Source organism: Stenella coeruleoalba (genome assembly GCF_951394435.1).
Source record: "Stenella coeruleoalba genome assembly, chromosome: 5".
NCBI classification, from domain to species: domain Eukaryota; kingdom Metazoa; phylum Chordata; class Mammalia; order Artiodactyla; family Delphinidae; genus Stenella; species Stenella coeruleoalba.
This window is the reverse complement of record NC_137150.1, coordinates 49,859,238-49,886,014: the sequence shown is the minus strand read 5'-3', so window position 1 is coordinate 49,886,014 and position 26,777 is coordinate 49,859,238. Positions and strand designations below refer to the sequence as shown.

General features: G+C 42.6%; 1 protein-coding gene across 4 annotated transcripts in view; it reads left to right on the top strand.

Moving 5' to 3' along the window:
• Positions 1-26,777, top strand: part of TNIK (TRAF2 and NCK interacting kinase) — a 414,235-nt gene that overhangs the window by 84,632 nt on the left and 302,826 nt on the right. For all 4 annotated transcript variants that reach the window (XM_079921223.1, XM_079921222.1, XM_079921221.1 and 1 more), the window contains exon 2: positions 9,480-9,545. In XM_079921223.1, the coding sequence (XP_079777349.1) occupies positions 9,480-9,545 (66 nt within the window). The remainder of the gene's footprint in view (positions 1-9,479; positions 9,546-26,777) is intronic.

The window sequence follows — 26,777 nt, the reverse complement described above, 5'->3', positions numbered from 1 at the left end:
TGAGGAGAGGGATTTTACTGATACAATCTCAGAAATCCCTGCTCCAGATGTCAGAGATCTTATCGTAAGGTGGCTTTTGGTGGTGGAACTGGTGACACCAGTGGGGACATGATTCATCTAGCAGCTATTTATTAAGTCTATAATTTATTAGGTCTATATTATATATTTATATTAAGTCTATATTTATTAGGTCTATAATATCCTAGTCACTGATCTAAGTAGTGGGGGCACTGCAGTGAACCAAACCAGTATGTCTTTCCTTCTTAGAATTTGCATTCTATGATAAGGAATTATTAACAAACACTTTTGAGTACTTACATTATGCCAGACATTGCTTTAAATGTTTTCTATATATTAATTATGTTGTAGTAATCCTTGGAAGTAAATACTACTATTATCACTCTTTTACAGTTGAGGAAACTGAGGCACAGAGAGATTAAATAATCTGTTCAAGGTCACAGCTAGTAAAGGGGAAAGCTGGGACCAGAGTCAGGCTTTCTGGCTGTAGTCTGTGGTCTTAACTCCTATGGTTTACTGCTTCTCACTGCCAATTGATTGGTTAACTTAAAGTACTCAGTGTTCATCCTAGCTGATGGCAAAGTAAGAAAAAAAGAAACGGAAGCTTTGGATGGAAATCTCAGCGCCCACTTGGTCTCCGTGTCTGGGACTCCAGGCTCTGGTGGGAAGGAGGGGCATCGAGCAGCTGTGGTACATTTTACTTCCGGGTCCCCAGCCACTTGCCTGGTTGTCTCTGCCTGGTTTGAGGTTACTGGCCCTTCTCTGGCTCCATGGTTAAACTGCAAGGCCTTCATCAACCCCACAGCCCCAAGTTAATTTCAGCATTGGCCATTTGTAGAGAAGTGAGAAATAGTGATGGGCTTGGATTAAAAATAATCTGGATTTGAATTCTGCCTCTACTACTGACAGTGCTGTCATCTTGGGCAACTTTTAATGATACCAGCAGCAAGGGCGATAATAGCAGTAGCTTTTTTTGTTAAGCACTACTGTGCATAAAGCTAAATGCTTTATATGTGTTGTTTCTGATCCTCCGAACAGTCCTCATGGGATGTATGCTTTTCCTCACTTTGCAGTCTGGCCTTGGCTGCTGTTTCTACCACATACTATTTAACCTTGAGCACGTTAATTCCTTGAAGCTTTTGTTTCATCATCTGGAAATTGGGGTTAGTAATATCTACTTCCCACAGTCGCTATGAAGATTAAATATGAAAACGTCTATAAAGCATTTAGGCCATTGTCTATCCCAGAGACAGTGATAATGACCATTACAGCTTAAGGTCTCACCCCTATTAATCTGAAGAGCCAGGTTTCAGATCTCATTCTAGAGGCTGCTTCTTGAGGACAGGCGGGAGATGCAGCGTCCCGAGTGGAGCAGGTGAGCCGTGGCAGGCATGGGGAAGCTGGTCCACGGCCGCTGGCTGCTGAGTATGAGTAGCCGGTGGAACTGGGACCCGAACAGGAAGTGGGGAGGCTCCGGTCCCCCTCACCCGAGGGCTAGCAGCTACCAGCATTGAGGGCCGTGTCCCTTGAGGTTTGGCTGGGACCATGTCCAGAACCTGCCAGAGTTAGTATCGGTAAAAGGATGCCAATACTGTCTAGCCAAGCACAGCCGTAAGGGGCAGTGGGCATCCTGGAGTCAGCCTGCACTTAGCACCGCCCTTCCCAGAGGACAACCAAGGACATGTGGCACTGGGGAGGTGCCCAGCTTGTGTGGGATACAGCCTTGCAAACACCGCAGGCCAAGCGGGACTCTCCCATTTTACAGATGGGGAAATCAGAATATGAGAGGTCAAATCACACTAGCAAGGAGCAGAATCCCGATGTGAAATCTAACATTTTTGCACCAATCCTCTGACAGCTCTGTAGAGCTTAATTTATATAGATGATCAAGTGAGAAAATTCAGCAACCAGTGTTTTAGCTTTATGTTATTTTTGTATGTATTTTTTACTTGAATTATCTGTCCCATTTGAGAGGCATGGCTTGGGCAGTATGTTAATGAAGAGAAATCTGGGCTGTTTTGTAGATCTCCCAGGAATATGCTCTCGGAGCACTTTTTTTTTTTTTTTTTTGCGGTACGCGGGCCTCTCACTGTTGTGGCCTCTCCCATTGTGGAGCACAGGCTCTGGACGCGCAGGCTCAGTGGCCATGGCTCACGGGCCCAGCCGCTCCACGGCATGTGGGATCTTCCCGGACCGGGCACGAACCTGTGTCCCCTGCATCGGCAGGCGGACTCTCAACCACTGCGCCACCAGGGAAGCCCTCGGAGCACTTTTAATTTTTCCTGCATGTCGCTTGTCATTGTAATTTAATGACTGTGTATGTGTAGTTATCTGCTTATGTCTATTCCTTCATCAGCCTGGAAACACCAGGAGGCAGGGCCAGTGTACCGCCTGCTTCCACCCCAGACAGTAGGTGCGTGGGAGGGTGCCGGTAGCGCCCAGGGACTGAATATACCCCATTGTGCAAGGCAAGACCTTTCGCTCCTCAGACCCTCACGTTAGGAGGGAAGGTCAGTGAAAAATGCTTCGAGGGACCTGGCCTGGCTGTGAGTGCAGCACGGACTAGAATTGGGGGTGCTGTGTTGAGTCAGCACGATGGTTCCCAGCGCTCTACTTGCTTTGGAATAACGATGGTGTTGAAAAGCCTGAAGGCTCAAGATAAATACGGAAAGTTCTCCTACTGTTCCTGTTTTCTTTGTCCTGTTTTGCTTTTGTAAGCATATGCTTGTCAGTTAGGGCTGAAACCGAACAAATCAGCTGCTAAATATGGTTCTAAGAGAAATAACATTTTGGTCTTTTTAAGGCCCGTGAGTTTGGAGTAAGCACAGTCTTTTAGCAGATGTCAGTAGGGAATCTGCGGGGTAGGCAGTCATTCTGGGAGCCGTATCAGCCGTCCGTATTCTGCGAGGGTTTATTTCACCCTGACGCAGAACTGGTGACCTCAAGGGAAAGGTCTGGCACAGAACGGCCATGTCTTGAAGAAGAGGAGTTTGGGAGAAGGGTTGTCTAGAGTCTGTACAAGCTCCCAATTTCTCTCTTGATTTCGTTTTCAGAGAAGGGGGAAAGGGCTGGGAAGGGTATGTATCATCGTTTATGATGCTAAGGAAGTAGTCATCCTAGTTATAGATTTAGGTTTGGCTTTTCCAGTCTTTGAGATTTAGTCCAGAGATGTTATTTAGTATTCTGATAAATCCAGTGTCATTCAGGGGACCTGGAAGAATTAAAGTATAACTCAGTGACTGGGAATATTAACTCCTAGATCTTAAATCACTCCATCCTGCTGAGAAGTCAGACTTGAGCCTGCCAATGCCACCTGAATTTCATCAGCTGATAGACGAGAGAATTTATTCCAGCATCCCAGGAGCCCCGAAAAGTTAACACGTCTTTCCAAATGTCTCGCTGATTTCTAAAGAGACACTTGTTTGTCCATAAGTATCTGATTCTGTGTGTTAAGCACGTGGCGATCTTGGTTAATAAACAATCGGTGTTCTTTTACTGGCTTTATGAGTTGAAAATATTTGAAACACACCCTGAATTTTTCTGCAGCATATTCCTTGTGTATTAAATGAATTCTTTTTTCAAAGGGAAAAAGAAAAGGAAGGAAAGAGGTTAATATTTATTGAAGTCCTATTAAGTACCAGGCCCTGAGCTAGTCTACACACTTTCACAGTCTTCACAGTAACCCTGCCTGGGACATACTATTGTTCCCTTTTTAGAGACGGAGAAACTGAGACTCAGGGCGGTTTGAAACTTGCCCAAGGCTGGAGAGCTAGCAAGTGGAAAATCAAGGGCCGGGAATTCTGATTCCGTGAAGCTGATGGGGTGATGAGTGCTTAAGGGCCTGGGGTTTGCAGTCTGACCCATCCTGGCTCAGCCACCCATTGTTGGTGTGACCTCGACTTGGTTCTTACTTTCTCTGAACCTCCGTTTCCTCCTCTGTAAAACAAAGACGAGGACAGCAACCAGTTGATAGAGTTGCGATAATTAAATAATCTCTCCATGGAAAGTGCTTAGAATAGTACCTAGCACATAAGTGCTCATGGAATGTTAGTGATTATTGTGATTTTTATTATTATGACTAATCAAATTTGCCTTCATCAGTAACTTGCTGAAAAGTTACATTTTCTTTCATGCAACAGCATGTCTTTTGATATGTCGTTATATTTCATTATGAAATAATGTAACCTGCTCTACCATAGAATTAAATGTTCTTTTCAGCCTCTCAGCAAAGGTTAAGATCTGAATAAAGGCATGTGTAGCCAACAGGGATTCCTGACTTTGGTAAATGTCAATGATTTGCTCATTTCTCCTTGGTGTATGTAACCTTCTTCCATGCTGCCCATCCCGGCTTTACGACGAGCCTCTAAGCAAACATGAGAGGGAGGATTAAGCTGATTCTTTTCTCTTACCCTTCCTGTCTTTGGAACATGATCATTAGGCACAGTGTCTTCTCCTTGTTGCATTGCACGTGGCTGCATCCTGACAGCCTGTCTTCTCCACGTACCGGAGGCACAGCTTACAACAATGGCCCTTATGAATTTTCTTTAGAGCTGGGAAGACCATAGGAGCTTATGCATGTGACCGTTTTGTGCAGTTGGGGGCGGGGTCAGGGGAGTGAGGAAGGGGCGGTGGCTGGGACAGCTATGTCTAGATGGAAAAAGAAATGACGTAAGCTTGTTAGACCTGTGGCTCTACATTCTGATCCCCTTTTTTGCGACTTCCTCTACTTACATTGTGGAGCATTGTGGGACATCAACCTTATTGAGTAAATAGCTATGTCTAGCAGTTGTGTGTTGGACACCATGCTAAGTGCTGGAAACACTAAGATAACTATGCTCCGTGCTTGCTCTCAGGCCATTTGCAATTCATCAAGAGAGAGAAATGGAAGAGGGGACCTCACTGTGTGAGAGCGGTTATCATGGAGCCACGCACAACGTGCTATGGGGGCAGAGAGGCGGAGGCACTAGTTTGAGACAGGCTTCACAGAGGAGGTGTCACAGTGGACCTTCAAGGATGGGCTTTGCCTCATAGAGAATAGTAGAAGGAATAATCGTGGCAGGCAGACAGTATGAACCGAGGCAGAGAGACATGGCTAAGTGTGATGTGTCAGGGAACTGAGGTTTGAAGCGGTTGGATGTAGCACAAAATGATGGAACACGAAGCTGGGAATGAAAGCTGGGCCTAAGAATGACAGGACCTTGACTTTCAATTTGAACCGCCTTGTGTAGGATTTTAAAGCGTGGTGTGTTGTGTTTAGAAATGTCTATTTTAGAAAGATTGGTGTGAAGGATAGCTTGAAAGGAGCAGAGAATTGATTGAAATAAACAGTCCCAGCAAGAGATGGTGAGGGCTGTTGTATGAAGACGGTTGAGTAGACGGATATGGTGGACTTCTGGAGATAAAATCCTTAGCACTTAGTGGACAACAGGAGCATGGAACCTTGGGCTCAGCCAACCTTAAAGGTATGGGCAGGAGAAAGAAAAATCTCTCTGAGAGACTGGATGACGGAAGAGAAAGGAGGGGGTGGATTTCACCAAGAGTGGCGATGCTCAGCAGTGTCAGTGCCTCAGAGGGAACAACCAGGACAAACTGAGAAGAGACCATTACAAACAAGAGATCGAGGTCACCGGTGAGCCAGGAGAAATTACTTTAGAGTCCTGCAAGAATGGAGCACACAGCTGAATGCTTACAACATTCAAGCTATATCAGTATTCCCCAAGAAAGTCTCTGACATTTATATGCATTTGTGTAAGGGAATATTCACAAACATCCAGCTGTCCAGGTACTTGGACTGGGGGAGAGGGAATAGGGAAGCTTAGAGTCAGTGCTAAGTTCAAGTGTCCCTGAACAATAGCTCTGCCTTGTGCTTTCTAGGGTCTCAGAGAGCCCCCTCCTTGCAAACACCATGACTCTAATTGGGCCGTTTTGTCTTATTACTGTCAGTATACTGTAGAAGGTAGACGCTTGGAGACTTCTCTTCCAGTTCCAAGTGGGTCCTCATTTCTAGCCAGGATGCTTGTAGTGGATGCCATGGTGTGTCACCCAGATTCCCTGTCCGCTGCTGAGGTGCTCGTTTCCACCTGCTGGGAGTGTAGGCGGCTAGCGACGGTTCTCACCTGGGAATTGTCCTCGGCTGAAGAGTGTCCCTTCACCCAAGATCATAACCCCTGGGACGGGGATGGGGGACAGCCTGCATGCAATGACTAGTCAATGGAGGTGGGGTACAGAGGCCCCCATGCCTCAAGGTAGGGTAATTCTGAAGAGTCATCCCAACTCCAGAGCTCCTGTGGGAGCAGGTGAAGTCTTTGTTCCACTGCATTGCATTGACTTCTTTCATCCGCTCAGTCCAGGCCTTCTTCAGTCACTCCCCACTGGCGTTGATTATGAGGCACATCCCGGTTAACCCTCTGTGTAAATCTTGGTGATTCTCAGAGTCTGTTTCCTGGGGAACCACCCTAATTTGACGACTGTTTCCGGTTTGGTTGCTTACGCAAGGCGGGATGCCAATCAAACTCTGTAGTCCCTCTGACTTTTGCTTCTGAGCCCGTTGATGTGTCCAGTGGGAAGAGCCTCTCTCCCAGCAGCTGGAATGAAAGTCTTGGCATTGAACCTTCTTGGCTCCGACTGGCTGGACCAATATGCCTATGAATGGACTATTTGAGGAGAGGAAGGAACCTGGGAGGAGGCTGCCTGGCTCATATTGAGACCTGCCCATTACACCCCAGCCCTGAGGAGAGGTCTGTGAGGTGGGGCGATCCCTGGGTGCAGAACTGGGTCCCCGCTCTGCACCTCCCTCTCCTGCCACCCTCCTTACGCTTCCCGGGCTCCTTATGGCAGGTGGTACTCACCATCCTACATCTCCTTTCTTTTGTTCATATTTTTTTTCTAGTCAAGAAAAATGAATGTTGAAAACACAATTGAGGGGCTTCCCTGGTGGCGCAGTGGTTAAGAATCTGCTTGCCGGTGCAGGGGACATGGGTTCGAGCCCTGGTCCGGGAAGATCCCACATGCCGCGGAGCAACTAAGCCCGTGTGCCACAACTGCTGAGCCTGTGCTCTAGAGCCCACGAGCCATAACTGCTGAGCCTGTGTGCCACAAGTACTGAAGCCCGCGTGCCTAGAGGCCGTGCTCCGCAACAAGAGAAGCCACCGCAATGAGAAGCCCGTGCACCGCAAGGAAGAGTAGCCCCCGCTCACCGCAACTAGAGAAAGCCCGCGTGCAGCAACAAAACCCAATGCAGCCAAAGATAAATAAATAAATATTAAAAAAAGAAAACAACACACAATTGAGATATTTCAAGCAAATGTAGGACCTCTCTTGAAATTTGTTGCAGAAACACCACTGCGCAAACAAACTACTGGGAAGCACAGCTTAGAAACAAACAGCAGCTGCTACCATTTGTGGGCCACTTCTCCCCCTTTTCCTCATTTCCTTCTAATCCCATTCATAATAAAACCTGCTGCTCTAATGGCCTAGTAGTTTAACAAACACGATTTTTCTTTCCCATCTTGAGGCACCTCCCAGGTGGCCTTGACAGTGACTTTTAGCTCTGGGGTCTCCGTCTGCAGAGCTCTAGGTCCTTTTCCCATGTTTTCCTGTCTCATGGTTCCATCTGGGATGATGTCCACAGCTCCCTGGCCAGGTGGGGCATAGCTGGAACTTCTGGACTTCTCCATCTGTCGGAACATGAGTCTGGAGTGGGGTTTCTTGCCTTCCTGTCTTTATAACAATGGATAATGCTAATTGCAGTCTTTGTGAGTGACTAAGTGCTTCAGCTGTTGCTGTTTTGTCCTATTTTTTTCTTTTTTAATTTGTTTTCTATGTGAGATCTTTGAAGACACAACACAAAGGGCTATTCTTGGGACTGATTTGCTGAAGACTGTCACTTTAAAGAGCTCTAACCTGTCACCTCCAACTCATTTGTCCCCTTCCCTGTGAATAGCAGCCCCTCTCCCTTTAAATTCTACTAGAGGTGTGGGATTCCTCAGCTTAAAAATGATTCCTGTCAGATATTAGGTTTGCTGACTACGTGCAGGTGTGGTGCTAGGCCCTCACTTACTCTTCCCCAGAGCTCTGCTGGGTAGATGTCCTCCCCGTTTTATCTGCGTGGAGACTGAGTAGCTCTCCCAGGGGAGAGATCTGGGATCACGCCGCCAGACAAGGCAGAGCTGGGGCTCGGCCCAGGCCTGTTTCAAGCTAAAATCAAGGCTTTCCCCGCCTGCTTCTCAGTCACCGTCACACCATATGGCAGTGCTCTGTAAACCTGTTGACTGGAGAGGGGAAATGCTTTTTAGGCCAGAGGCTGACGTTTTTTTCATTTGTCCCCCAGAGTTTTTTTTAAAGTGAGTTCGTGCCTAACATTTAAAAACGAGATCTCACATGAAACAAAATGTTCAGTTTTTCTTCAAAAAAATCTTCAGACCTGGCAAGACTGTGCTCATAGGTTGACATGACAACGATTGGTTCCAGCTGGCCCCCCTGCCCCCCAAAGGGGACGTGACTTCCTCAGTTTGTCACAGGCCCCTGCGGCCCCCTCACTCTTTTCCGTTACTTGCCCGGCCTCTGTGGACATGGATGTTTGTGATTCGTGAGCTAGGCCTTTAAAGAAATCATTTCTGTCCAGTTAGGAATCAGAGGAGGCCAAAGGCACTTTCTGTCTCTGAGTTGAATCTTACAGGCTTTGATTTTTCTTTTCGACTTTTGGGGATGGTAATTCGGTAATAATATCCACGATTATTGGATATTTATTGAGCGCTCTAACACAGCTGACTCTGAGGGTTAGCAGACACCTGTTCGGTGCTAAGAACTTGGAGAGTTCTCCAGTTTCGTTTGCATTCTAGATCCTGCCCGGGACTCTCCAGGTCCTGCAGGAACTGGAGGCCAGGCCGCAAAAGTGTATTTAGCAGAGGCAGCATTGTCGAGAGGGGAGATGAATCCAGAGAAATACTTTCTGAGAGAGGAAGTTAGGTTGATTCCATTTTCTCTTGGAAACTGTTGACTTCTGCAGGGAAGATTGCCCCACAACACGGGAGCACTCCTTTCTGAACTGCCAGTGTTCAACACAATGAGCAGCTCAGAAATGTCAAACAGAAGAATCTTCAAAATTGGAACCCCTTCAGGATGGTGAGCCTTTCAGTTTAGCCCGAGGTACCTACAAGTGTATTTCCATTTGACAGTGAGAAATGCATTAATTCTTTTTTAAAATTGTTTCAATGAAGTCTTGTTTCCTTTTGTCTGATTTAAACACATCTCATAGAAATGTAAAATAGAAACAAATAGATTTTGACTCATCTCATAGCCACAGCTGAATTAAATTTTAATACTCTTTAATATTAACATATGAGAGCCCCCCCCCAAAGCTAAAGTTGTTGTTTATTTGCTTATTTTAAATGCGTATTTGCTTTTGATTAAGACAATGGCTAGAATATCGTTTTGACTTTTTATTGTTTATTTTCTTTCAGGACCCTGCAGGGATCTTTGAATTGGTGGAACTTGTTGGCAATGGAACATACGGACAAGTGTATAAGGTAAGTTCCTTGAGCTTGAACATGGCTTATGTGTGATTTCGGTTCATGAATGCTGAATAGCAGTGCTGTCTGTTCTCACTCATACGTGTTTCATAACAGATTTAAAATGAGATAATATACTTGTTAATTGACTCTCCATCTTTTTAAATGTATCTGTAGTCTCACTGCCTAAACCGGATTCTGGGATTTGGGCATTTCCCTTCATTATATATTATAGAGCTTATAGCTGACACATGCATTCTGATGGTGCATATATGAAGCTCTTTAAATGTTTCGTTTCTTTACTTTAATCACTGCCAGAACTGGTTTTCAAAGGCGCGAAGGATGCTATTTACTTTAGAAATTTAAGCTATTAAAGTATCACAGCTGGAAAAGTAGATTTGTTACTGGCCTAGGGCATGAGTTAAATGAATTTAGTGAACAATGCTAGGAGAAAACTGGTCACCTCACAAAGAAAGGCCTAATGGCAGCAACGACTCTTACAAGATAGGAAATACTTAAAAGTTAAACTTGAGCTGAGATTGAGCTGAGGAATGAAAAGTTCTTCTCTCCTTTTTACTACATTTTTACTTACAAATTCACTCCAAACATGCTTTTAAAACATATTTTCTCCCAGAAAATGATCTGAAAAAGTGATTGTTTAGAAAAGTGGGTTGATTCTCCTGATTATCAAAAGAAAATGGAAATTAACTTTTTGGACTAAAGCTCAGGGGGTTTTAGTGAATGAGCTATTGAAATAAATGCCTTCAAAACAAACCAACTGTTTCCGCATGATTATTTCAAGGGAAATATCCGTCACTTTCCAGCGTGGTAGTGATACGGGATGGCATTTTCACTGCAAATTCTCTCTTGTTGTTCTATTTTTAAAACATTACTTCTTTCAGTCCTAAACTTCTCTTAGTTGATTAAAATTATTGTAGAAGTCATCCAGATTGTAATATTTCTGATTCTACAGAATGTCAAAAGTATATGTGTGTGTATATGTATACATACATATATATATATATATATATATATATATATATACACACACACACACACACATATAAATACTTAAGCCTTTATTTACCAGGAGGTACCCTTTGGTGTCCACTCCGGGGGAAAATTTCTCTCTTGCAAGAAATGATTATTTCCTAAAATGTCAACCCCCTGCAATTAGACAGAATGTAGTCTACTCCAGCTGTTCACTTGACACTGATCTTGTCTGACACAAGAAAGAAAGGTGTCTCAGCAAATGCTTTTAAATACTTTCAGTGAAGATAATCAGGTTGGAAGATTGTGCTATTGCATTTTGAGAAGTTGGATTGAACTTGTGAATTAATGTGAGCTTATGAATTAAGCCCTGATTTAGGTAGAGAATTACTTCTGATTCGCTGTCAATTTGGAGAAGCAACTCTGTATAATGCTGTTGGTTTTATAGTGCCATTCCATTGTCCTGTGCTTCCCACCTGTAGAATACACATCTGGGAGATGATTCACAGCCTTGTCCACTAATCCAAGAGGTGGACTGTATACACTCTTGCAAGGGAGGATAACAAACAGATAAGGATTCTCAATTAAGGATGAGAATGTTTGGAAAATCCAAAATTAGCCCCAATTTCTTGTTACTTGAAAAAAAAGAAAAGGAAACAAGTCGCAGGAGGTCTCAGATCTTCAGAGAGGAAAGAAATTCGCCAAGTACGTTGTTAACACTATTGTTCTAAAGGGTGCCCTTCTCTTAGAGGTTGATACAGAAATTTGGCTTCTCTCAAGCTGAGGGGAGACTGCAAAGATGGCCATGGTGGTAACATTGGACTTTGAGACAGGAGGCTTGGTTTCTTTTACCAGCCCTATGTATTGTTTTGTGGTACAGCAGCTTTTCTGCGCATTAGTCAAGCGAGAGTGTTTGCTATAAATGTTTTGGGGACTTGGAATGATTTACCTGAAGGATGAATCCTCCGTGCCCAGTTAAGGGTTTGGTTTCTAGACGACCCAGATGATATTAGGTGGCACCCCCTCAAGAACAGAGACACCTGGGTTTTCTGGGTCACTAATCCAGTCCTGCTGTTACTCTGAGCCCTGAAGGATTAAAGCTTAATAAACTGCAAAACCTGAACTCAAATACACGTGAACCCAAAGAGAAATAATTTAGGAAGTGATTGTCCACATTATAGGTTATATTTAACTTTTATGGAATAGGTATATTTCTAAAATAGTGTAAACATAAATATAAATTTTTAAACCCTAGGAACAGATTTCTATACCAAAAAAGTCTGTGATAAATACTTTCTTTACATTAAATATTAAATCTTTGATTTTAATTTTTTGTAACCCTGGCTTTTGTTGTTCCTGGATTTCATAAAATGAGGTATAATTTTATGTACAATTATACAGATGTAGCCTTTCTTTTCTGGAAAGATTCTTATAAGTTTCTTTTAATAAGCTGTCCTAAGAGAGTCATAATATAATTTTATTTACAAGTAGTTTTTAAGAAGTAGACTTAATTCAATACACAAAAAGTATATGTAGATATTAAGAGAGTATTTCTTGAAGTATATCTTCATATAAGCCACTTAAATCTAGATGTGGAAACATATTTTATATAAAGGTCATTAACAACATTTAGCTTTTCAAAGTTGCTTCTAGCCTTACTCCCAAGTCTAGCTTGGTCTGTCTCTCCTTGGAAGGTTAGATTTGTTTATCATTTTGGTCCCAGGTGGTCAAGTGGTAGTTCAGTATCTGTTTTTTGCTTTATTTTCTAGCCAAATTGCATAAATAATGAAGAGTAAAGAGGCTCTGTCAGGGTTTTTTATGAGGAAATCATCTTCTTGGGCCTATGGCTCCCATGAGAAAAATGAACCAACCAAAGGCCACATACCCGTTTGCTAAAGGCGCTGGCTATTCATTGGCATGCCACTTATTGGGACCTAATGGAATCCAGACACATTTTTGTTAAAATAGAGTAATTATTTTAATAGGTCCAAATAATTGTTTAATGTTTATTGCTAAAACACCATTAAATCTTAGCCACAGATTTCAAGAATGAATGTTAGTCTATCCTGTTTCTTAATTTGCCCTTTGGAACTGTATATTGGTTATTGCAGAGATGGAAATGTACTTTATTCTGGGGTGACAACATGAATTGGGAATATGGTGGATTCCTCAGTATCTCTCAGGTTTCTCTTAAAACCTCCTCTAGGTTGTAAAGTCTGAAGTAAAGAGGCCATGTTGGTGGTTATAGTACTTGTTGAGAGAGAACACTGTGACTGAGTGTGTGTGTGTGTGTGTGTGTGTGTGTTTTCAAAGGGTTTCATAGGTCCTTATAGGTCATCTAGCCCAATCATGCCTCTGCCAGCGTCTGTTGAGCCCATCCTTGATCACCTCCACCTGTGTGGGATTCATTACCTCCCAGTCATTCCATTTGCCTGCAATTCCCTTTGAATGTTCATTATCATGATGAGCCAAGATTCTCCCTTCCTAAAATGTTTACCAGTTCAAGCTCCTTTCACTCCTTCGGAGCTATTTAAAAAAATAAATGTAATCTTCTTCCACAAGAACATAGTCCTTCAGATATTTGAAGACGACTTCTCCCTTCTTCCCCCAAACACATACTTGTGTCTCCTCATCTCCAGGCAATGTAGCCACAGTTGCTGAATTAATTCTTCGTATGACTTAGACTTGAGGTCCTTCATTATCCTGGCTTCTGCCCTGAAACGATTCTAACATATTAATAAAAATAATCCTTCATACTTTAAAATAGTTTTCTATGTCATGAAACATTTTGTGTGTATTATCTGATTTCTGATTTAATTTCAATAATAATTTCATGCGAACCTTTTTCTCACCTCAGGGTCTTTCTAGTAATAGTTTCTTCTGTCTAGAGCACTTGCCCCTCAACCCTCTCATGGCTAGCTTTCTCTCTTTCAGGTCCCAGCTCAAATGTTACCTGCTCAAGGAAACCACTTTTCATCCTTGTATCTAATAGAGCCAGCCACTGCCACTGCCTCCCTCCTCCCAATGACTTTCTCTGTCAACTTGTTTTTTTGTCTTCATGGCATTGCCACTCTCCGAAAGTATTTTACTTCTTTGTTTATGTATATATTAAACAATTTAAATGCATAATAAGGAAAAAATAAGGGTAGGGACCTAGTCCGTCTAACCATCACTGTATCCCCCATCTGGTACATAGTAGATGGTGACCTGTGTGTGGCCCAGAATTGAGCTCTGTTTTCCTTGATAATTCTATTTATATTCATTCCCAGTTTTTTCAGCATTTCCCATAAAATGTCAGTCTGCTGACTTCAGATGTGCATATTTGGACAAAAGTCATCAACAGAATTCTCTCCCTGTTTTTTATGGTAGGGGTGTGGATTTTATGTTAAATTAATTATTGATAGTCTGTAGAAGAAAGATACATGCTGGAAATTTACAAATGAGGCAAATCAATTTTCTGGGGTTCACCCTCCTGGAAGAGGTTCCCAGAGTTTACTATGCAGAACAGATATTTGAGAAATGATGAAAAATGTAGATTTCCAGGCCTAACCTGTCAAATTTTGATTCAGTAGGTCTGGCTGGGGTCCAGGAATCTGCACTTCTAATAAGTGTGTGGGTTCCTTCTGATGTTCAGGGCCCTGGGGCCACACCTCCAGAAACTCTGTAAAAATGATTGTAGATTATCCCGTTGTAGGGCCAGTTGAGTGAATGTTAATCCTAATGTTTTTTGTAATCATTTACTGTAGGGTTTTTGTGCCGACTCTAACATGCATAAACTGAGAAAAGTAAAAACGCGCAAAGATCTGGACCTGAGATGTGATGCCAGCCAGTTCTGACATACTCATTCTGAGATTTGACTTTTGCTGTTTTTATTTGACATGCTTGTGATTACAGTTTAAGGTGGTTTCTGAGTAATTCAACTCAAGACCTGACAATTGATATGGTCAAAACTGACCTGGCATAGACAGAAGAATCTGAGCCTGTTGCATGAGATTTCCTTAAATCTATATATTGTGATCTCTTAATAAATTTTCTGTTGAAGTGAGACAAAACATTTTAATAGTAGGTTTATTGATAGTCTTGCTATGGAGGTGATTCTATGACATACTCAGGATGCAATGTAGCTTTTCATATTCTGTTCTAATGAATCATGAATTATACTATTCACTTCTTGTTTGGTAAGGAGTGAGTATGGGAGAATGTTGTGTTTCTTAAATAATAGTGGCATTTGTTTTTTAAACAAAAATTCAAATATAAAGAATACATTATTTCACATTTGTTGAGTGCCCGTGACAAAAGCCCTGTGCTTTGTGTGGGAAGAAGGCAGAGCCAACCAAGGTGGTTCCTACTCTAAAAAGTGTGCAGTCAGATTAACTAATTACTTAATGTTTAGTTAGAATGCTTACTGTGTGCTAAAGCTTTTCCTATATGGTGTCTTAGTTGCTCCTCATGATTTTATAGGGGAGGAAACTAAAGCACATTTATTAAACCACATTATCCCTTCAAGGCGGGGTTTCTCAGCCTTGGCACTGGGTTGAGAAACATTGGGGTCAGAAAGCTCTTTGTTGTGGAGGTGCTGTCCTGCGCACTGTAGGATGTTTAGCAGCGTCCTTGGCCTCCACCCATGAGATGCCAGCGCACCCCAAAGTCCTGACAATCAGAAATGTCTCCAGACATTGCCAGCTGTCTCCTGAGGGGCAAAGTTCTCCGCAGCTGAGGACCACTTCTCTAAGCGTAGGAGAAAATAGCAAAAACTCTTAAAATTGATGTGCAAACAGAGACAGTGGGAGCGTAGAATACAGAGCAATATGAGTCAGAGTGGGGACCTGAATGAATTGTGGGAAGGGGATTTGGAAAAAGCTTAGAGGCCTCGGCATGTGCATATGTTGGGGTATAATTTAACATTTTCGTAAGTGGAAAGGAGTGTAATGGAAAGGACTTAGGAGCAGGACTGAGCTGGCGTCCAGTCTGTTTCTGCCTCGTTCTAGTTTTGTGAAGATGGCCAACTTGCTCTCTGAGTAACAGTACTGTTAGTAATAGTACAGTGTAAGGTTGTTATGAAAACTAAAGTGTAATGTGTGTGGAATCCCTCAGCCCAGTGCCTGACACATCGTAGGCACTCAGCAACCTTTTCTTCTTCCCAAACACACGCGCCAGGGGGAGCCTAGCTTACCAGCTCTTTCCTTGGTCTTGGTTTTGCAGAAGTGTTTCTGATGTGCAAGAAGCATTCATAGAAGATGAGGTCAGAAACACACACATCTTTGTGCTTCACCTTCTACCTTTGAGTTCTTGGTTTTTTTAGGTATGTTCAGAATTGCATTATTTATATTAAACCCAATTCTTAATTCTTCTTTATGGCATTGGATGATATAATTGCCATTCAGATACTATAGTTGGTCTTTGTTTAAAGAAAGCCAATTTCTCAATAATTTGTAAGAAGAAGTAGGTTATAGTTGGTCTTTGTTTAAAGAAAGCCAATTTCTGAATAATTTGTAAGAAGAAGTAGATTATTAGAGGACGTAAGAAGAATTGGGTGTAGCACTCTGGGATTTTACTGAGGTGAGAGTGATTTTTAAATAATTATATATTTTACAAATTTGGGGGGAGAATCGACAGTTCTTCCCCTTAAGATTGTGCAAGATCTAAGTAGAGAGCCCTTTTTATGAGATTCGTAAGGAGAGTGGGGTAGTAAGGACCTCACTTAGGAACTGAGGATCTGTCTTTAAGGGTTTGGCTCCACCTCTAACTTGCCGTAGCTTTGAGCTTGCCATATCACCATTTAGAGCTTCAGGTTTTCTCATCTGTAAAATGAGGATAAAAATGCCTTTCCTGGGCTTCCCTGGTGGCGCAGTGGTTGAGAGTCCGCCTGCCGATGCAGGGGACACGGGTTCGTGCACTGGTCCGGGAAGATCCCACATGCCGTGGAGCGGCTGGGCCCGTGAGCCATGGCCGCTGAGCCTGCGCGTCCGGAGCCTGTGCTCCGCTACGCGAGAGACCACAGCAGTGAGAGGCCTGCGTACCGCAAAAAAAAAAACCTTTCCTGATATATCCCATCAGGTTACTGTGAGATTGAAATGAATTAAGGACTATGAAAGTACTTTGTTAAATTTAAACTGCTATGTCCACTTAAGGTTTGATTATTGCTATTGTCTTTTATTTTATTACAAGGTAGGTGGCAGAGTCCTGTATCCAGGGACTAGGGAAGCTTAATCCTGAGTCGACCTTTCTCTCTTCATCCTTGTGCCCATTAAGCTGTGTGTTACCAAGTACATGAAAGTCCCCTCTGGGTGGCCTGACCCCAGCTACAGATTCATTCTTGCACCCCTTCTGTTTTGTGATCTTCAGGCAAACAGGGTCATTGGATTGAGTGGAGGTCTCTCTGGCTTTGCCTTTGCCTCACTGACATTTGTTAGCTAGACAGTCACATTTCTCAAAGTGTGTTCAGTGGAACCCCAAGATCAGCTCTGTGAAAAAAGAATAGAGTGACTAAAGAGGTTTCATAGTGCTCCTAACCATCCCTTACTCTTGAATGTTAGCATTTATAGTACTTTGTTCTACCCAATATTTTCCCAGTTTATTTAACTGTGGAATCTCCCCTCTCCTCTCCCTACCCAAGTAACTGCTTTTAATGCCTCTTGGAACTATTCCATAGAACACAGAAACTACGGTCCAGGTACCGTAGCTGAGTGTCCATCTCCCCATTGCTGCAGCCTCCGTATCATCCTTTGCATCAGGGGCATTTTATATAAAACATGGCTGCAGGTCTATCTTTCCTATTTCCCTATAAACCAGGCTCTTGGGCCAGGTCTAGTATGTCGATCACCTTTAAAAATAATTTTCATACTGTTTATAGTAACAGATTATCTATTAAAATTGATATAGCCCAAGGGTACCAGTTGGTTTCATTCAATTAAAACAAGTTGTACCTGCCAAAAATACCCAAGCACTGTTTTTCTAGGAGCGCAGAAATTGTGATTTTTGACATCAAATAGACATGCCTCTAAGATGCTGTAGCACATGCAAAGCATTGTTCTTAGTCATAGGTTCATTTGACTGTAGCTAAGACTTTAGGATTATTTAGTTATTATTATTTAGTCTCAGAAGGTACTTTCATTGCAGTTGGCCAGAATTATAGGTAACAATTTTACTCCTGCCCCATAAGTAGAATCATTTACCCTTGAAATGGTTTGGCTTGATGAGCTTTTCATAAATCCCCATGTTCTTTGCAGGTCCTTTGGCTCAAGACGATGTCACCTCATGCTGTGACCATTGGGTGTAATGAATTAGATGGCTGCCATGTAAGCACAGAGGAAAGACCTTTGTGAGCCTGTGTCCCATATGCATAAGGAAGGTCACTTTCTCCGCTGGGTGGCCAGACCTCCGGAGTTGCTACTAAAACTTGCCACAGGGGACTTTGTAGGATTTCTTTTTGCTACTAGTGTTTCTCAGCCCTCACTGTTTATGGAAATCATCTGGATAGCTTTGAAAAACTAAACATATCTGGACCCTTCTCTAGAGATCTGGTTCTAGTAGGTCTGGAGTAGGACTGTGTAAAGCTAGTTTCCAGCACTTCCCAGATGCTTCTAATGCAAAGCCAGAATTGAGATCCACTGGGCTAAGGTATTGCCTCTCAGGTAGCTTACAGGATCTTTTTGGTGTCTTTGCCTTTGGGGAGGAGTCTCTTCCACTCTTATCTCTATCTGGGGTTTTGTTTACCTTGTTTGTTCATTTATTCAACATCAGCCTTTAGAATAAACATCTATTATCGGCACATGTGTGCCACCTTTCCTTAGAAGTGTTTAGATTACTTTAGTTCAAAATTCTTCCCTTCCATCTCATATCAGTGAATTACCAAATAACTTGGTGCACAGCACCCTGGTGATGTGTCGTTTATAAATCTCGTAACACCCTTCATGATTTGGTGATTATAAGGCAGTCTCAAGTAATTAAACAATCAATAGTTACTATGTAATTATTATTTGGGCTTTTTTTGTAACCTGTGAAATGAAACTCGGTCAGGATTACAGGCACAGACTTTAGGGCCATGCACAGTTGTAACTCTTTTAGACATGGGAAACATTTGAGACTCTCTTAAAAAGAATAATTAATTGGGGCCCTGGATTAAATTTCTTATCTTTGTGGTTTAACCTCAAATATAATTTTATTAAGTCCACTTGGATATTTTGCAAATGCAAAAATAAGTATCTACTCTTTGGCAAGCAAGTATGTGTTCTCTATTAAGTAGGAGCCCTGCTCGGTGGTGAGAATCTGGAATGGGGGAGGGAAGCCTTGCCCGGGCCTCCAAATCGGGCAGACTACAGCCTCTTCTGTCGAGTGCTGTGGCCTTGGGCATTGCTTCTGATTTTGGTCCTGTTGCTTACTTTCCCAGGCCATGCACAGAACTGCTGTGTGTTTTGTTCCCATCTACGACAAAGGAAGAGAGGATAGCAGCTGGCTCACCGAGAACTCTTAATAAATACAAAATAGCTACCATAATAATAATGATAATAACGAGATCATCTTTCTAGACTGCAGGGAAGAGTTATGAACTAAATTACGTGAAGAGCTCAGTCTCCTTTAGGGGGAAGGTGCTCTATTGTTTTAGAAAACTTGCCCGTGATTACATAATATAGCCGGTTGGGACATATAGTCTTTGGCCGCTAGCATGTTCCAGATGATGCTTTTCTTCAGAGTATTTCTTGAGAAATTCAGTTTTGTCCTGTGCATCACGTTCAGGAACGCAGTAGGAGGCTCTCAGTTGAATTTGCTAGAAATCTTAGTACTTTTTAGTTCTGCCTCATTCCTTCTCTCTCCCTCTCTCCTTCCCCCACCCTCTCTTATTGTGGTAAAATATCCATGCCATAAAATATTGTTCAGTAGCGTTAAGTACATTCACATTGTTGTGCAACCGTCGCCACTATCCAAATCTAGAACTTTTTCACCAGCCCAAACTGAAACTCTGTACTCAGTAAACAGTAATTCCCTGCTGCCCACTCCCCCTCTTTCCCCCAGCCTCTGGTCTTCCTTTTAAAAAGTATTCCCAGTAAACTTAATTGTAGAAGTGATGGTTTCCTGGAGAGTTTCTTGTAACACCTCCTCTCCAACGAGGCCGGAAGGGTCCTGCGCCTCTGCGTGTCCGTGTGTCCGTGTTCCTCAGGACGACTCACTGGCTGCTTTATCCTCCAGGTGACTGACTGCCCAGCACCTGCAGAGCAGCATCTTGTTCCAGGAAGCTGAAACCGGCTGAAGCCCTTGACTTTTTTAGCCTGTTTGTGTCTAAATAAAATGATCCTTCTCAGGTGGAGGCAGAAGTAGAGGTAGAGGTCAATCAATGTGCGAACATCTTCTATGAATCCTCACACCGTGTTGTTAATGTTTTCTCTATTAAACTGGGCTGTGATTATTTTTATCACACTTTTATAATGAGATTCCCCTTTACCTTTAAATGTAGCACCTGTTTTCTCTTTTAGTAAGTAAATTTTTTTTTCTTCCCTATGAAACTCCAGTATTTCATACGACAGCAGAATGTTCTGGAAGGAGGTGGTCAGGGTGTCCCCGATGCAGCTGTCCTTTCTCCAGTGCGCCACTCCCCTGAACACCCCTCCTGCATCCATCCACAGAGCAGATGAGGTCCCCAGGCCCAGATTCCTCAGGACGCGACGTCTATCTCCCCGTCCAGCCTTGTGTTGGGCGGATCCTGACTCACGCCTGCGCAGTGCTGTCACAGTGCTAGCAGTTTCTGTTTATCCGTGCCACCTACCCGACAGCCTTAACCCTTGGCTCAGCGGCAGCCCTCCTTCTCTGCACCCTGGGACACTTGCTGACCTCTCCTCATCATCCTGCCCTCACTGTTTTGTAATGTTCTGTCTGGCTGTTTCCACTCTAAACTCAGAGCTCCTTGAGTTCCGGAACATTACTTTACTTTTTCTCTAGCGCCGATACAGAGTAGATGGTTAAAAGTATCAACTTTAAAAAAAAGGCTACCACTTTCATGTTTCGCTGAGCTTGGAATGCCCTATCTCAGTGGAATATGTGTCATTTTTGCTTAATCTCAACTGTTGAAACATATACATCAAGGAGACTGACCCTCAATATAATATTTAATACTAGCCAACAGCTGCTAAATACTGATAAGTTACATCAAAACAGTGTCCACCTACCATGCATTATAACAGAAAAAAAATAGGATAAGAAAAAAACTGTTTTGCCTTCTTTTTGAAACTGGTTTCATGGACATGATCGAAAACTGTCCCTGTGGCTAAATGGCTACAGGCTGTTTAAACTTGTAAAGACCCTGTTACACACTTCTGGGAACAGAGGTGGGTTTTCTTAGGTTTTCCTTTTGCTCCCCTGTCTCCAGGACTGTGGAATTGAACATCAATATTGATGATGATAACAATTTTTATAAAACCTTCATCTTCATTATTCTATTTGACCTTCACAGTATCCTCACAAGTGAGACAGAAGGGATATGATTATCCGTGTTTTAAAGTTGAAGAAGTTAGGTCTCAGTTTATAAATGACTTTCCTGAGGTCAACAAGTAGGCTATAGAGCCTGACTCGTGGTCACATAGCCTAAATTCTCTCAGCTCCACACACAAGTTCCCCAGAAGGAAATCTGGGGCGGGAGCAGGGGATAGAGAATCCCCCTAGGTGTTTGGCAGGGATTGGTTTTGCCCTGCTCTTGCATTGCATGTTTAGAATTCATTTCAAGTGAATCCCTGATAAGTCTGAATATATAATATAAAGCAGTGATGACATAACTTGTTTCAATATATAGTTGGTCTAATCTTTATATCCAAAATACTGAAAGGTGATTGATGGTTGGGTAATTAATCACTGGTTTCTTACGCTATGTTTTTATACAACAAGCAAAATTGCTATTTCCCCAGAAAGATAAGAAGGGAATTCTTTTCCATCTACAAAGAGGAACTTGGGCTTGTTACATTTTACAATGTAAAATGCTGCTGTGCTGGTCATCTGAGGGAGGTGGTTGCTCCTTTTCTCATGACTTGTTTTTGGTGGGAGGGGGCAGGAATAGCATATTTCTAGACGTCTTCAAAAATCAGCTCCAATATCCAGGTGCGTGATTTTTCCTCCAAAAGACTCTGCAATCAGACCGGAGCTTGATAAATGTTTGTTGAATGGAATTGATTTATTCTGTCAGCTGCAGTCGTGTACTTTTGTGAGCAAATGGATGAAACTTACTGCTCTGGAGACCATGCAAATATTTGCCAGTGCATAATCTGTGCTTTTCTCTCCAGTTAGCTGTAGCCTGGTGTGGCATTGTGGTAGATCGCTTACTCTTTGCCTTTGTGTTTTCCCCCCTTGTAGGGGCCTAGGTTTGTGTGTTTGGGCTTGAGGATGGGGAGAGACAGGGAAACAGAGGATAAAAGGACAGAATTTCTGGGTAATGTAGTAGACAGTGATCTGGCAACAGTATCAAGATACAAACTATTTGTTGAATCATGTATCGTGAATGCAGGTTGGGAATCTCTCTGTAGAGACTCTCGATTTCTGTTTCCATTAAGGATCACACTAGTCACTTTTTTTTTTTTTTTTTTCCTTTTCTGCAGATTTTAAGTAGGTAGCGCCCATGACCCAAGAACTCCAGCAGTGCCTCTAAAGGCTATTGTCAGCTGCTTCAATGAGAAGTTTGACCTGTATTCACCTCATTCTTTCTCTTTATGTGTCAAAAGAGTGAAAGTTAGTGAAAACCAAAGACAATGAGTCTTTTTGTTTGGATGGAGGCAGAGTTGATTGTATATTCTCTTAAAAGGAGTTTCAAATTAAGCAGATTCTGATTTCCCCCAGCTAACCCTTCTGATGATTTGAGCAGAAGAGGAATGTTTTGTCACCTAAATGTTTAGTACTTTTGGTTCTACAATTTTGTACCCACTTACCCACGTTGAGAGATCCTTCAGAACTTTCAAAACCTTTCATTCCCTGAAGAAACCTATCACGGAAGCTAAGCACCCAGGCTGCTCCCCTCCCCATACGGATCTGCCCGTCTGTGAGTGCTGAAAGGAGGAGGTGCTGGGCACCAGCCTGAATGGTCTGCAGCAGGTTGGGGATGGGGTGGGATGAGCAGATGCCTGATGAAGAGCGGAGGCTGCCCTCTTCCTTGGGTCTCCAGCTTACCCGTTGCTCAGGACAAGACTTGCTTGAACAAGACTAATGACTACAGTTAATCATCTGAGTAAATATGTTCTAAATTTAAGGTGTGTCCAAGAAACCAGTGTTGGAGTGTTGGTAGGGGATAAGGAAAAACACAAAATAGGGAGGCAAAAACAACAACAAGGCTGCCAACAAAACCCAAAACAAAAATATTGGCGTCCAGACAAAAAGCTCGTTGTTTGACCATTCCTTTCCAGTTCAGAAGCAAAGGAGATTTATGAATACTGGTTCAGCTGATGAGTAATACCATGGTCAGTTGTGGTCTTTGAAGTTTGTCCTAAATACTATGTATCGTGGTGTTAGTTCTCCTTCAAATCCATATATTTGTGAACGTGTGAAAATAAGGCAGGTACTGACCATGCTTCCCATCGCACTCCAGTCACAACTTCCATCACCCCCAGCATTCTGCCGTCTGCGTGATCAGTGTTGAAGAGACTCTTTACTCCATGCATTGGTCTCCAGGGAGTGTCTCGGCATTTCCAAGTCTATGGTCCTCATGTTGTTGTTCTAACACTTGAATCCAGAGATTGTGTGGGGCTATGATACCCATTTGCTGACGGAGACCATGAACATCCAGAGGTTTCAACATCTTACTCAGGATCTTGCCTCTCAGGAAGGGTGTGACCCACAGAGCTCAGGAGCCCACAGAGCTCTCCTAAGGAGCCCTCCTCTCTGCTCTCTGAGGTCCTGATCAAAGCCCAGAGGTTTTCTTTCCAGATTTCCTTGAGGAACACAGCTCAGGGAGCTAACCACCTCAGGTCTGTGGGCACATGAGGTTTAACTGACTTCTCTGTGGCTGGTGTCTCTTCCAGAGTAAATATGGGGGAGAAAATCCCCTCTTCACAGTTTGTGTTTTGGGTTAAAATAGAAGCAGTTAAGTGCCTAGTGTTGAATATTAGTTTAAAAAAATGAGTAGATGTACAAGGGTATGTATATCTATTTGGTGTTGGTGTTGACAGGGCTCTATGCTTTATTGGAATTGGATTGCTCCCTAAGAAGAGGTAGCAGTTGAGGACAGTTCCTGGTGGTGCAGTGTCACCCTATGATATGTATGTGGCCAGAAAAGCTGATTTTGTTAGGATAATGGCTCTTCATACTAACATACACTTTGGGGGGGATTTGGAGCTTGGAGGATATTTACAGAACATTCTCCAGAATAAAGTTGTAAGAACTAACCAATATCAGCTTTGCTTGGATGTAGGACTGGAGCATCTCGATGAAATGCTCAAAGCCTGAGAACTGACTTACAGGTAAAGACACAGCCCAGTGACCTGTGTGCCGTGGAAGGTCACATTGAGGAAGAATGTTTCTATCTTTCTAGATTTGAACCTTAGAGGTTAGGATGCATTCAGAACTCTTGGTAGTTTGTTAAAGAACAGTGTCCTTATGGTTGTTGCCCTTGGGTCCTCTCTTGTGGTTATAGGAGTTTCATAGATTTAACTTGTGCTTTAGGTGGCAGTATTTTTTTTTTTTTTTTTTTTTGCGGTACGCGGGCCTCTCACTGCTGCGGCCTCTCCCGCTGCGGAGCACAGGCCCCGGACGCGCAGGCCCAGCGGCCATGGCGCGGCATGTGGGATCCTCCCGGACCGGGGCACGAACCCGCGTCCGCCGCATCGGCAGGCGGACTCTCAACCACTGCGCCACCAGGGAAGCCCAGTATTTTTTTTTTTTAATTGAAATATAGTTGGTGTACAATGTTATGTTAGTTTCAGATATACTACATAATCGTTTGACATTTGCATATATCATGAAATGATCACCACCATAAGTCTAGTAACCAATTGTTCCATGCAAAGTTATTACATTATTATTGACCATATTCCTTATGCTGTATCCCTGTGACTTATTTATTATATAAGTGGAGGTTTGGACCTCTTTATCCCCTTCACCTATGTCCCCTCTCCCTCTCTCTGGCAACCACCCGTTTATTCTCTGTATCTATGAGTCTGTTTTTGTTCTGTTTGTTTGGTTTGTTTTTAAGATTCCACATGTAAGTGAGATCCTGTGGTATTTGTCTTTCTCTGTGTGACTTATTTCACTTAATATCCTCTAAGTCCATCCATGTTGTTGCAAATGGCAAGATTTCATTCTTTTTTATGGCTGAGTGATATTGAATTATATATATGTATGTACCATATCTTTATCCATTTGTCTATCCATGGACACTTAGGTTGCTTCCATATCTTAGCTATTATAAATAATGCCTCAATGAACATTGGAATGCATATATCTTTTTGAATTAGTGTTTTTGTTTTCTTTGAGTAAATACTCAGAAGTGAAATTGCTGGATCTTATAGCAGTTCTATTTTTAACTTTTTGAGGAGCCTCTATATTGTTTTCCATGGTGGCTTCACCAATGCGCCGTCCCAACAACAGTGCACACCTCACCAACACTTGTTATTTGTTGTCTGTTTGATGATAGCCATTCTGACAGGTGTGCAGTGGTATCTCATTGTGGCTTTAAGTGGAAGTTCTTGACTTTTCTTGTGGTTCATGTGTCTCTTTAAAGCTCAAGGACTGACTTTGTTCTGCTAACAATACAAGCAGTACTGGTATGTAAATATATATGTATAGTGTATATATATAGTACTCATGCCCATTATAGGAAAGGCTCCATTCCACAGCGTCATGAGGTAGATAACTTAATACTTATGATCCCTGCTCTTCAGATGAAGAGTCTGGCCTTAGAAAGCTTGACTTGCCCTAGGTCACTCCAACAACTGGAAGTTGAACCCACCTACAACCTTTTGACACCAAAGACTTAAGCAGATACAATTCATTGGAAGAATGAAAGCAAGGTGGGGCTGAACTCAAGCATTCAGTGATTTAACCTTTAATTTAAAAATTTCTGGCTTAACAGAGATCTATGGTCCCCAGTTCTTAGGGTCCCTTTTTTTTTTTTTTTTTTGCTGTACGCCGGCCTCTCACTGTTGTGGCCTCTCCCGTTGCGGAGCACAGGCTCCGGATGCGCAGGCTCAGCGGCCATGGCTCATGGGCCCAGCCGCTCCGCGACATGTGGGATCTTCCCAGACTGGGACACGAACCCGTGTCCCCTGCATCGGCAGTAGGGTCCCTTTTAAAATGGAGAGGTAACACTAGCAAGCCATTATTCCTCAGCATTGTTTATATACTTTATTTCTTCTCTTTGACCATTTTAAAAAGGTTAAAGAGAATTATTTTGCTGCTTACAAGTGACCTAGTAATTCTGCTAATATGTCAAAATAAGTGTACTTTAAAATATCCTACTTAAGAGGACAAGTGACTTAATGGTGGAAACCCAGCCAAAACATGCTGCTATTCTAGAAGGTTCTTTGGTTTGGTCAATCAAGTAAGCGTGACATCATTTCTGCATCTCTGAGTCCATTAAAAACTTATTAATTTTCAAAGAGGAGATGTGGGCTGAACTTGACCTTTTAAAGTGTCTTACAAGAAAGAGTTTTCCAAGTAGTTTCAGACTATAAACAGAAGTTTAAGAAGTTTGTTAAAAAACCTGTCCTTAAGTGCCCTCAGGTATTTTAAAACTGCAGTTTATGTATTCCTATTGATATGCTAATCACAAGTTGTTCTTCAATATTAGAGCATTTCCTCCAGAGAATTTGTACTGCATGTATTTGTTTCATTTAACTATACAGTAAAATAGTTCCTTATTTACATAGTGGTACCAACTCTCGCATCCAAAGTAGTCTGAGTTAGAGAGGCTTACTGAGTATTAAACACATTTAGGTCAAGGATTCACCATTTTGGAGAATCTGAAATTATTAGTTGCTTACTCTGTGGATCACTGGGCACTAGAGAACAGGTGGTTCAGTGACGGAAGGGATGCCTTTAGCTTCACGTGTGGAAAAATGGTCTCTCTCCCTATCCGGAGTGAGACATCCTTGTGGAGTCCGAAAGCTTAAAAAGTGAATGGATATTTCTAAGGACTGTCTAGAGTTTTTAATGCCACATGACTATAATGGAAATTTTTTTAGATCACTATGGATTTGAACCCTAGGTGGGCCTTTCAAAAATTCAAACAAATATCCCTCCCCCCCCTCCCCCCACCCCTGTTTTTTTTTTGTGCCTCACCATGTGGCATGCAGG